The 12,567-nt window shown below is 39.9% G+C and overlaps 1 protein-coding gene across 1 annotated transcript; it reads right to left on the bottom strand.

Moving 5' to 3' along the window:
• Positions 1–2,203: 2,203 nt before the first annotated feature.
• lefty (left-right determination factor) lies at positions 2,204–5,937 on the bottom strand. Its single transcript, NM_001130253.1, is given in 4 exon segments — positions 2,204–3,191; positions 3,473–3,712; positions 4,948–5,191; positions 5,614–5,937. Coding segments are annotated over 4 exon segments (1,098 nt in total). The 5' UTR covers positions 5,888–5,937; the 3' UTR covers positions 2,204–2,851.
• Positions 5,938–12,567: the final 6,630 nt, after the last annotated feature.

Here is a 12,567-nt window from a genome sequence, read left to right as displayed (position 1 = left end):
CTAATCTTCCATATTTTTTATGGTAAAATAGGAGGGGATAAGGTATTTGTGTATAAAATATTCCTTCACTGCAAGTATGCCGTCATTGATATTAATGGGAGTTAGTGTGCTGCTTGTACTGTATGGGGTAAAGGTGCTCATATGTATAAATACAAATATACAGAGAAGGAATGTTCTGGGCACACAATAAGCTGTACCCCCATACTGTACTGTCTAAGGGAAACACTATGGCACCTCCTACCCATATGTATAAATACAAATATACAGAGAAGGAATGTTCTGGGCACACAATAAGCTGTACCCCCATACTGTACTGTCTAAGGGAAACACTATGGCACCCCCTACCCATATGTATAAATACAAATATACAGAGAAGGAATGTTCTGGGCACACAATAAGCTGTACCCCCATACTGTACTGTCTAAGGGAAACACTATGGCACCTCCTACCCATATGTATAAATACAAATATACAGAGAAGGAATGTTCTGGGCACACAATAAGCTGTACTCCCATACTGTACTGTCTAAGGGAAACACTATGGCACCCCCTACCCATATGTATAAATACAAATATACAGAGAAGGAATGTTCTGGGCACACAATAAGCTGTACCCCCATACTGTACTGTCTAAGGGAAACACTATGGCACCTCCTACCCATATGTATAAATACAAATATACAGAGAAGGAATGTTCTGGGCACACAATAAGCTGTACCCCCATACTGTACTGTCTAAGGGAAACACTATGGCACCCCCTACCCATATGTATAAATACAAATATACAGAGAAGGAATGTTCTGGGCACACAATAAGCTGTACCCCCATACTGTACTGTCTAAGGGAAACACTATGGCACCTCCCTCCCATATGTATAAATACAAATATACAGAGAAGGAATGTTCTGGGCACACAATAAGCTGTACCCCCATACTGTACTGTCTAAGGGAAACACTATGGCACCTCCCTCCCATATGTATAAATACAAATATACAGAGAAGGAATGTTCTGGGCACACAATAAGCTGTGCCCCCATACTGTACTGTCTAAGGCAGGGATCCCCAACCTTTTACACCTGTGAGCAACATTTAAATGGAAAAAGTGTTGGGGAGCAACACAATCATGAAAAAGATTTCTAGGAGTAGCAATAAGAGCTATAATTGGCTACTTAATAGCCCCTATGTAGACTGGCAGCCTACAGAAGGCTCTGTTTGGTATTATACTTGGTTTTTATGCAACCAAAAGCTTGCCTCCTTACCAGAAATTCAAAAATAACTACCTGCTCTGAGGCCACTGGGAGCAACATCCAAGGGATTGGGGAGCAACATGTTGCTCACGAGCCACTGGTTGGGGAACACTGGTCTAAGGGAAACACTATGGCACCCCCTACCCATATGTATAAATACAAATATACAGAGAGGGAATGTTCTGGGCACACAATAAGCTGTACCCCCATACTGTACTGTCTAAGGGAAACATTATGGCACCTCCTACCCATATGTATAAATACAAATATACAGAGAAGGAATGTTCTGGGCACACAATAAGCTGTACCCCCATACTGTACTGTCTAAGGGAAACACTATGGCACCCCCTACCCATATGTATAAATACAAATATACAGAGAAGGAATGTTCTGGGCACACAATAAGCTGTACCCCCATACTGTACTGTCTAAGGGAAACACTATGGCACCCCCTACCCATATGTATAAATACAAATATACAGAGAAGGAATGTTCTGGGCACACAATAAGCTGTACCCCCATACTGTACTGTCTAAGGGAAACACTATGGCACCCCCTACCCATATGTATAAATACAAATATACAGAGAAGGAATGTTCTGGGCACACAATAAGCTGTACCCCCATACTGTACTGTCTAAGGGAAACACTATGGCACCCCCTACCCATATGTATAAATACAAATATACAGAGAAGGAATGTTCTGGGCACACAATAAGCTGTACCCCCATACTGTACTGTCTAAGGGAAACACTATGGCACCTCCTACCCATATGTATAAATACAAATATACAGAGAAGGAATGTTCTGGGCACACAATAAGCTGTACCCCCATACTGTACTGTCTAAGGGAAACACTATGGCACCCCCTACCCATATGTATAAATAATTAAAAAAAAAGCAATGGAAGAAGAGACCCTGCTTATATTTCTCAATACAGACACAAGGCAGAACCTGAATAATTTCATCACAAACTTTATTGTTTGATTAAACTTTCCATTATATATATATATATATAGAATTGAAAAATGATGCTGAAACGATCTTCCAATAGAAATACCTCCGTCATTAATTCATATTTTATGAGCCATCTCCACGCCGCAGTGTTGGCTGGGTCAACAAGAGATAAATATCTATATCAGTCTATTTACAGGTAAGTGCTTCTCTAAATGCTTCTATCGTTCTGCCACAGACATTACTAAGATTGTAAATCGTCGCTGCTTTTTTTTTTTTACAAACTCCCGGGGGGAGCGGTAAGATTTTGCGCTGGGTAAAACCGTGGGCTTACGGTTCGGTTACTGACAGAGCTGCCTCGGGGTGGGTGCAAACAGGGGCGACTGCACGTCTCGTTTAAGCAGAAAAAGTCTGAACGTGCAGCTGCACCTATAGTAGTTACTATAGTAGTAGGGCATGATGGTGATAGTAGGGAAAAGTGGCAATACTAACGCATTACATCAGTTTGCCCAAACTGCATCCCTTCAGTTGGTGTTAAAGCACAACTCCCAGCACCCTCTTGACAGCTGGAGGGGCCCAAAGGTGCCACTTTATATAATGGGCCCCTGCCTGGTTACTAAGAGCACATTTGCAAGTACTACACACACCACCAATCATATGATAGCGATATTGTCCATGGTGCAACCGCATTTTTCAACTATCATATTGGGGAATTCCGCCACTTCGATTTCCGTGTAGTCGCCCTTTTTGACCAGGTACATGACGGGCAGCGGGGCGCTTTCCACCACAGCGCACGTTCGCTGCCCATAGTGATAATGGGACAAGGGGAACTTGGGTTGCTTGCAACTTCCTGTGCAGTGAAACGCGTTGTATCCCGCCGGTTCTATAATCCAGTACTGTGTCCAGGTAAGCTCCCGGAAGTTAATGAAATGTTCCTCCCTGCAGCAGATGTGGTCTTTTTGGGCACCTGATGCCGAGCAGTCGCCGCGGGCCCTGAACGTACAAAGAGAAATTGGTTTAGAACAAGGAAATAGTAAATGTATATTGGTATTAAGGCTATTGTATGTATGTATGTATATCTTTATAAAGTGCTACTTATGTACGCAGCGCTGTACAGTAGAATACATTAATACAAACAGGGGGTTATTAAGAAACTCATGACTAGTTTGGAAGCTAGGAGGCGCCATGGCCTAGCCCTTAGTAAAGAACATTCCTAGTCTGGTCAACTGTATGGCAAATCCTAAAGGGCTCCGAGTAACTAAGGATACACTTACCCATGCTCATCCAGGTTGAGTGTGTATAGAACAAGTTCTGGTTTCCCCAGAGAGTTATCCGAAGCGCTCTGGGTGGTGAAACGAACCAACTTTGCCATCTCAGACGCATGACTTCCATGTCGCTCCCCATCCACCCGGATCTCTAAGTGCATCGGTGACTGCCCCCCGCTCCTTGTCCAGTACTGCACAGCCTGGGTCACGTCAAAGCTCCTCCAGCCCGACTCCATGATGGGCACAAGCCTGCAAACATAAACGGGAAGGTGTTAGTCCTATTAGCATTATAGTCACCATGTTTATGTATCTGGGCATTCTATATGCAAGATTATAGAAGGAAGGAATTGGAAATACATATTATATTGGATAGATAGATAGATAGATAGATAGATAGATAGATAGATAGATGGAGAGAAAGATAGATAGATAGATAGATAGATAGATACATAGATAGATAGATAGATAGATAGATAGATAGATAGATAGATAGATAGATAGATGGAGAGATAGATAGATGATAGATAGATAGATAGATAGATAGATAGATAGATAGAGAGATAGATAGATGATAGATAGATAAATAGATGATAGATAGATAAATAGATGATAGATAGATGATAGATAGATGATAGAGAGAGAGAGAGAGAGAGAGAGAGAGAGAGAGAGAGAGAGATGATAGATAGATAGATAGATAGATAGATAGATAGATAGATAGATGATAGATAGATAGATAGATAGATAGATAGAGAGAGAAAGATGATGATAGATAGATAGATAGATAGATAGATAGATAGATAGATAGAGAGAGAGAGAAAGATGATGATAGATAGATAGATAGATAGATAGATAGATGATAGATAGATAGATGATAGATAGATAGATAGATGGAGAGATAGAGAGAGAGAGAAAGATGATGATAGATAGATAGATGATAGATAGATAGATAGATAGATAGATAGATAGATAGATGGAGAGATAGAGAAAGATGATGATAGATAGATAGATAGATAGATAGATAGATAGATAGATGATAGATAGATAGATGATAGATAGATGATAGATAGATAATAGATATGATGACAGATAGATAGATAGACAGATGGAGAGATAGAGAGAAATGATAGATGATGATAGATAGATAGATAGATAGATGATAGATAGATGATAGATAGATAGTCAGGAAGCCAAAGTAAAAATTTTTTTACAAAAAGTAATGTATATAATGATGCAGAGAGGCACTCAGGGACTTCAAAATAAATGTAAAAAAAATAAACCACTGATTTTTTCACATTTATTATGAAGTTACTGGGTGAAACCCCTCTGTTCTTTCTATTCTTGCTGGTTGAGAGGATCACTGACTTTACTAATCAGCATCATAGAATCACAAAGAGAGATTTCCAAGATAAGCGCTAATAATCCCTCCCTATGGCTCTGGCTATAGCAGCGAACAGGTGACTGTGTAGCCGGTTGGTCTGACCTACCTAGAGTCCACCAGGGAGGTTCTGTTGGTCCCATCTGTGAGCATCTCCACATAGTACACACTGACTCTGGCGTTATTGACCGGTCGGTGGAATCTCCTCTCTGGGACGTTCATGATTTGGGGGGGTTTCTTGAAGAGCTTGAGTTCAGCCATAGTCACCTCACTGTTCTCTGGGATTCGGGACTCCATTCCAAACACCAAGGTTTGCTTGCTGGAGTCTGAATACACAATCTCCCCGGCAATATCTAAATGATGGAATAAAGATTATTATTATTATTGCTAAAATTATTATTATTATGGATGACGTGTCTAGGTCCGGGATCCCCAGCCAGTCAGGGTGGAGCGGCCAAGTTGGGCCATTAGCATAACAACTGGGGACTTCCAGGCAGCAGGAACCCAGACATGAAAGGGTCAATTAGAATAAATCCCCATATACACAAAAAGTGCACATCAAGAGGTCGAAATATCAAAATGCCACATTCACCCAGCTGCGCAATCCACTAATGCCCCAGACTATCAATAGCCCCCTGTCTGGAAACTCCCTGCATTCCAGACTGACACACAGGTACCCGGCAATACAGAATAAATCGGGGTACAGTCGCCGCGACCGCAGTAACGTCCTATCCCAAGGTTACAATGAGCAAGTCGTGAATAGGACTCGGCATACCTGCATTGCCAGAGATGCCCCTGAGGATGCCGGCCAAGCTGGGCAGGGATCTCCTCTTCCTCTCCCTGTGAGTATGAAGCATAGACATGTACTTGGCTTGGATGTGCCTGGGGATCAGCAGCTTCTCCACGTCCCTTTTCTCCAGCTTGGGGGGCTCCTGGAGGTTGAGTTTTCTGAGCAGAGCATCTCGGATATGGTCGGGGCTGAAGGCGCTGCTGGCAGCCAGGCACAGGGTGCTGAGGATCAGGCAGAGACATGTGCTAGTGACACCCATCTTGCTGTGACAGTGATCAGGGTGCAAGTGCCTTTCACTCCTTCCTTCCCTCAAGGTTCTGTTGTAAAAGCCCTAAATCCCTGGCCCTTATATAGCAGCCCCCTCACCCCCCGCTGGGCTGAGCCAATAATGCAAACGAAGTTGTGTCGCTCAGACAAAAGCGCTGCAACACTCCCATTAGGAGACTGACACTTTCTGTGCCTTTCTTCTCCCCCCCCCCAGACTACTAATACACTAGTTACCTTAATATCTCATACATAGTTACCATATAAATATTGAAGTCCAGTTAAATATATATAAAGTTTCTAGTATTGTCCTAATTTATTTAATATAATTTATATCTAGTTTACTTTGAATTTGAACAATATAGTTTCTATATAGAGCTGGCATTATAGAATTGCATTTATTTAAACATAAACATACAGCATATTGCACCATGACACTTTGTATGTGTTTTATGGTTATTACATGTATCCAGAAGCTTTATACAATGTAACAAGCTGCACAGACATAACTATTTCTTGATTAAATAAATAATATTATGTAGCAACCTAGTTATAAGGAAAATACATCAATATGCCCTATATTCCTTATTTACAGTCCTAATAGTGCCCTATGTGTTCTTTGATTACCAAGTGTATGACAGTATAGCAGTAGGGTTTTTACAAAGGGTAACAGACATTAATATAAGTAATATATTGGACATTAGGACATATAATGACATGAATATAAGTTTCTTGCAGATTCCGTACAAAAGAGCTTACAATCCAGATATGTTGTGTTCACTATAAAGTTATGTCAGTGAGTTTTATGGAGATGCCACTGTCTGGCTTATGTGTATAGTGCTGAATAGAGTTAATTTAATTAATGTCAGGGATCACTATAAACATAAACAGATAGATAATAGATATATATGGATGACTGGACTGACAGATGGAATATAGACTGATAGATGGACTAGATTTATAAAGGAATATATATATGATTGATACAGACAGAGGAAACAAGGAAACACTGGGAAATAGATGATAGATAGATAGATAGATAGACAAGATAGATGATAGATAGATAGATAGATAGATGATAGATAGATAGATAGATAGATAGATAGATAGACAATATAGATGATAGATAGATAGATGATAGATAGATAGATGATAGATAGATAGATAGATAGAGATAAATAGATAGATAGATGATAGATGATAGATAGATAGATAGATATAGATAGATAGAGATAAATAGATAGATAGATGATAGATAGATAGATAGATAGATAGACAGACAAGATAGATGATAGATAGATAACTAGATAGATAGATAGATAGATAGATAACTAGATAGATAGATAGATACATTGTGATAAAGGAATATATATGATTGATACAGACATAGGAAACAAAGGAACATTGGGAAATAGATAGATGATACCTATAGATATATTGTGATAAAGGAAGATATATGGTTGATAGATATGAGATAGATAGATAGATTGTGATAAAGGAATATATATGATTGATACAGACGGAGGAAACAAAGAAACACTGGGAAATAGATGATAGACAGATTATATAGATAGATACACTGGTATAGATATAAAAATAGATAGATTGTGATAAAGGAAGTTATTTGATTGATAGATATGTGATAGGCAGATAAATAGATAGATAGATATGATATTAATATATATCAATTATTTACTTAATTATTAACTTTTTGCAACAGAAAAGTAAGTTAAGGAAGATCAGGAGGTGAGTTGGAGAGGAAGGGGGGCGGGGGTGTAGCTCCATCCCAGTAGGAGGATAATGTGTTATATTGGGCGGTTCTGCTGTTACAGGTTACAGATCTGTGTGAATAAAGGACATGGGTCTTTCTCTAAGTGTAAAGGATTATAGTACATTAGGGGATTAAACAAAAGCAAGGCCATGGGGTGGGAGTCCCTCAGTACTTGTGCAGCTTTGCATGCTGGGAATTACAGGCAGAGGGGGGTACCACTTAGAGTAAGGGGATGCCAGGATGCCACACACGTCAGCCTGCCAGTGCTCCCAGCCCCGCTGCCATTTGCTGCACTTCCCAACGCATCCTTAATTATTATTAACGCACTGACTGAAGTGTTAACTCTATGGGGGACTTGTCAAGTCTGCGCTTTGTAAAGATAGGAAGTGGATAATTTATCTGCAAATAAATGGGTCTGCCTCCCCTGCTCATGGTATATCTCTAATGTATGTGATACAGGACTTCCTGTCCCCCATTTCCCCCATATTGCTCAAGGTATAAGCCTTATGCCTTATCCTATTAGTGAGTATAGATTATATTATATAGGTGATGAGCAAGTGAAAACACCCCCATATCCCATGTTGTGCTGGGACTAGTAGTTCACAAATGCTTGTGGCACCTGCATAAACCTTAGTATATATATATATATATTTGTAGGAACCACTGATTCAGTCTCTAGATAACTATGGAATGAGCCCCTGGGCCAAAGCGCATCACAAATAGCAGATCCATGAGACACCTGTATGTCAGATTGTATACTGGTGCCTTTATACTATTATTGTGTGCTTGTGTGGCAATCTGTCTAGTTATACTCCAACCTGTCTACTTATACCCCAACCTGTCTAGTTATACCCCAACCTGTCTAGTTATACCCCAACCTGTCTAATTATACCCCAACCAATCTACTTATACCCCAACCTGTCTATTTATACCCCAACCTGTCTAGTTATACCCCAACCTGTCTAATTATACCCCAACCAATCTACTTACCCCAACCTGTCTAGTTATACCCCAACCTGTCTAGTTATACCCCAACCTGTCTAGTTATACCCCAACCTGTCTAGTTATACCCCAACCTGTCTAGTTATACCCCAACCTGTCTAATTATACCCCAACCAATCTACTTATACCCCTACCTGTCTATTTATACCAAACCTGTCTACATAGTAACATTGTAATATAGTAAGTTAGGCTGAAAAAAGACACACATCCATCAAGTTCAACCATAATGCCTATATATAACCTGCCTAACTGCCAGTTGATCCAGAGGAAGACAAAAACCCCATCTGAAGCCTCTCTCAGGGGGAGAAAAATTCCTTCCTGACTCCAAGATGGCAATCGGACCAGTCCCTGGATCAACTTGTACTAAGATCTCCCATACCCCTGTGTCTATTTATACCCAACATGTCTAGTTATACTCCAAACTGTCTAGTTATACCCCAACCTGTCTAGTTAGACTCCAAACTGTCTAGTTATACTCTAACCAGTCTACTTATACCCCAACCTGTCTATTTATACCTTTATACCGAACCTGTCTATTTATACCTTTATACCGAACCTGTCTAGTTATACCTCAGTCTGTCTAGTTATTCCCCAACCTGCTCTCTAGTTATACCCCAACCAGTCTACTTATACACCAACCTGTCAAGTTATACCCCAACCTATCTAGTTATACCCCAACAAGTCTAGTTATACCCCAACCTATCTAGTTATAGCCAGCAGTAGTAGCCCAGGCAGTGACCATGCCATGCTAGCCTTGGCAAACTCCGGTGCTGCCACAGGAAATGCACATCCTCTGGGTAAAACTTTAGTTTCTTATCACTTTAGTCAATGGGGGACCTGACTGATGGACATGCAAAGTCTCAGCCCAAAATGTTTCTAAATATGTCCCTGGTTTATGCACTTTATGTACTACCAGAGCCATAAAACAGACAGGTCTTTTTACCTTTAGCAACAGAAACCCATAATCATATCTCTGTGAATGTTACTAGTTGCTCTAGTAAGTCATTTGCATTTAGTGTTCCTTTTATCCATGGTCTCCCTATTGAGTGAGGGTGAGGTGTCAGATATGGACTGGTTAGGCTACCGTATGACCAGAGACTGATAGTATCACTGAGTGAATAGGACATGAAACAGAAAAATCAAAGGCACAGTCTGTTTGATTTAATTGGGTCCATATGTGTTTGATGCTATTGATTCTGAAGTTGACTAATAGGGCATAACTGGATATAAAGGTACTGAAGCTGTTGATCGATAATAGATAAATGATGATAGATTGATAGATAGATAGATAGATAGATAGATAGATAGATAGATAGGCACCCATTGGATCCTTAACTCTGGAACTTGTTGCAGTAGGGGGGCATCATCCCGGATGTGTTTAATGCTTTTAATTCTGAAGTTGACTAATCAGATGAAATAAAGTAGAATAATGAGAGATAGATAGATAGATAGATAGATATATTGATTGATTGATTGATTGATATTAGATAATGTATAGATAGAAGGATAGAAAAATAGATACAGGTACATAGGTAGGTACATAGAGAGATTTTCAATAAATAGATAGATAGATAGATGGATAGATAGATAGATGGATAGAATGACCAGCCATTGGGTCCTTGACCCTGGAATGATTGCAGTAGGGGGGCATCATTCCAGATAGCAAATAGCATTTAGTATTCTGCATTGTGTAGTCTATCCCCCCCAAAAAAGAGCAAATAAACTAAATGCACTGTGGGCTTGATGCTCGTGAATGGTTAAAATGCAGACGTCTGAGCCAGGACATTGTAATGGGCCAACCTAGTACAGCAAGTTAAATATTGGTATTTGCACCTGTGTCCATATAGGTTGGGGCATAACAAAAGAGGCAGCAGAGACAGTAGTTGCTGGGGGGGCCCAGTGGTACAGAGGGCCCAGTGGGGGTTCTGACTAATGCACACTTTAGATATATGTGAATAAAACAGTTCAGCTGAGGGTGGGGTAAATTTTCATTATTATAGTGCAGGTGGAATATCTGTACCACTCATAATACATTGTCCAGTCTACTTATTGCCCCTTAAATGTAGCAGTTCCTATAGTTACCTATGAATAGGAGCTACTATAAGGCTTATATTCTCCACTTAGGCATTCCCCATACTTTCCATGTAAAATAATTGGGGTGCCCAGAACAGTCCCTGTATGCATAAGTGCAATATGAAAATGAAATGGGGCTACTATATATCTCCCAGTTATGAAGTGCAACAGTAGCCCTATATATTAATGAACAATACTGGTTTGGTTCTATTTGGGTAAGTATTGGGAGCAAACAGTACGGCAGCTCCCACTTGCAATTTTTCTTTGTAATCGTAAGAAAAAGAGAATGGGGTGCAAAATAATAAAACAGTACCTGTACTTGATCCCAACTAAGATATAATTACCCCTTATTGGGGCAGAACAGCCCTATTGGGTTTATTTAATGCTTAAATGATTCCCTTTTCTCTGTAATAATAAAACAGTACCTGTACTTGATCCCAACTAAGATATAATTACCCCTTATTGGGGCAGAACAGCCCTATTGGGTTTATTTAATGGTTAAATAATTCCCTTTTCTCTGTAATAATAAAACAGTTCCTGTACTTGATCCCAACTAAGATATAATTACCCCTTATTGGGGGCAGAACAGCCCTATTAGGTTTATTTAATGGTTAAATGATTCCCTTTTCTCTGTAATAATAAAACAGTACCTGTACTTGATCCCAACTAAGATTTAATTACCCCTTATTGGGGCAGAACAGTCCTATTGGGTTTATTTAATGGTTAAATGATTCCCTTTTCTCTGTAATAATAAAACAGTACCTGTACTTGATCCCAACTAAGATATAATTACCCCTTATTGGGGGCAGAACAGCCCTATTGGGTTTATTTAATGGTTAAATGATTCCCTTTTCTCTGTAATAATAAAACAGTACCTGTACTTGATCCCAACTAAGATATAATTACCCCTTATTGGGGCAGAACAGCCCTATTGGGTTTATTTAATGGTTAAATGATTCCCTTTTCTCTGTAATAATAAAACAGTACCTGTACTTGATCCCAACTAAGATATAATTACCCCTTATTGGGGGCAGAACAGCCCTATTGGGTTTATTTAATGGTTAAATGATTCCCTTTTCTCTGTAATAATAAAACAGTACCTGTACTTGATCCCAACTAAGATATAATTACCCCTTATTGGGGGCAGAACAATCCTATTGGGTTTAATTGCTGTTTAAATGGAGATCTGAATTAGGGAAAGATACCTTATCTGCAAAACCCCAGGTCCCAAACATTCTGGATAACGGGTCCCATAGATGTAAATGGGCTATCCCCCCTTATACCTCCTGGGCCTCCAGCGGTCACAAGGTCTGCTTCCTTCATGGTAGAACCCCGGGATATGGCATAATAAAGGGCATAACCTCTTGTGGATTGCCCGTTGCAGTTAGGCTAGCCCCAGAAGGCCATGAAGTGGATATGTTTATTGCCTTTAATGGGGAGGTTGTGTAATTGATATGATATAGGACATTTTCTGAGAACTCAGACTGTCCTACATTGTCCATTTCAGTCATAGCTAGCCATAAAGGGCCATCAAATGCCAGCTGCTCATTGCCTATAATGGTGAGGCCATGCAACTGGCATTATATATATATATATATATATATATATATATATATATATATTTTTTTTTTTTTTGGAACCCCAGACCAGCCACATTGCCAATTACAGTTATAGCTAAGCCATCAAGTGCCAGTTGCTGATCGCCTTCCATAATGTAGGAGAACCTAAAACTAAGGCACATTGCCCATTCCAGTAATAGCTAGCCCTAGAGAGCCATCAGATGCCAGTTGTTGATTGCCTATAATAGTGAGGCTGTGCTACTGGTATAA

Source organism: Xenopus tropicalis, chromosome 5 (genome assembly GCF_000004195.4).
Source record: "Xenopus tropicalis strain Nigerian chromosome 5, UCB_Xtro_10.0, whole genome shotgun sequence".
Taxonomy (NCBI): Eukaryota; Metazoa; Chordata; class Amphibia; order Anura; family Pipidae; genus Xenopus; species Xenopus tropicalis.
The sequence above is the reverse complement of the archived record's forward strand: the minus strand, read 5'-3'. Positions and strand labels throughout refer to the sequence as shown.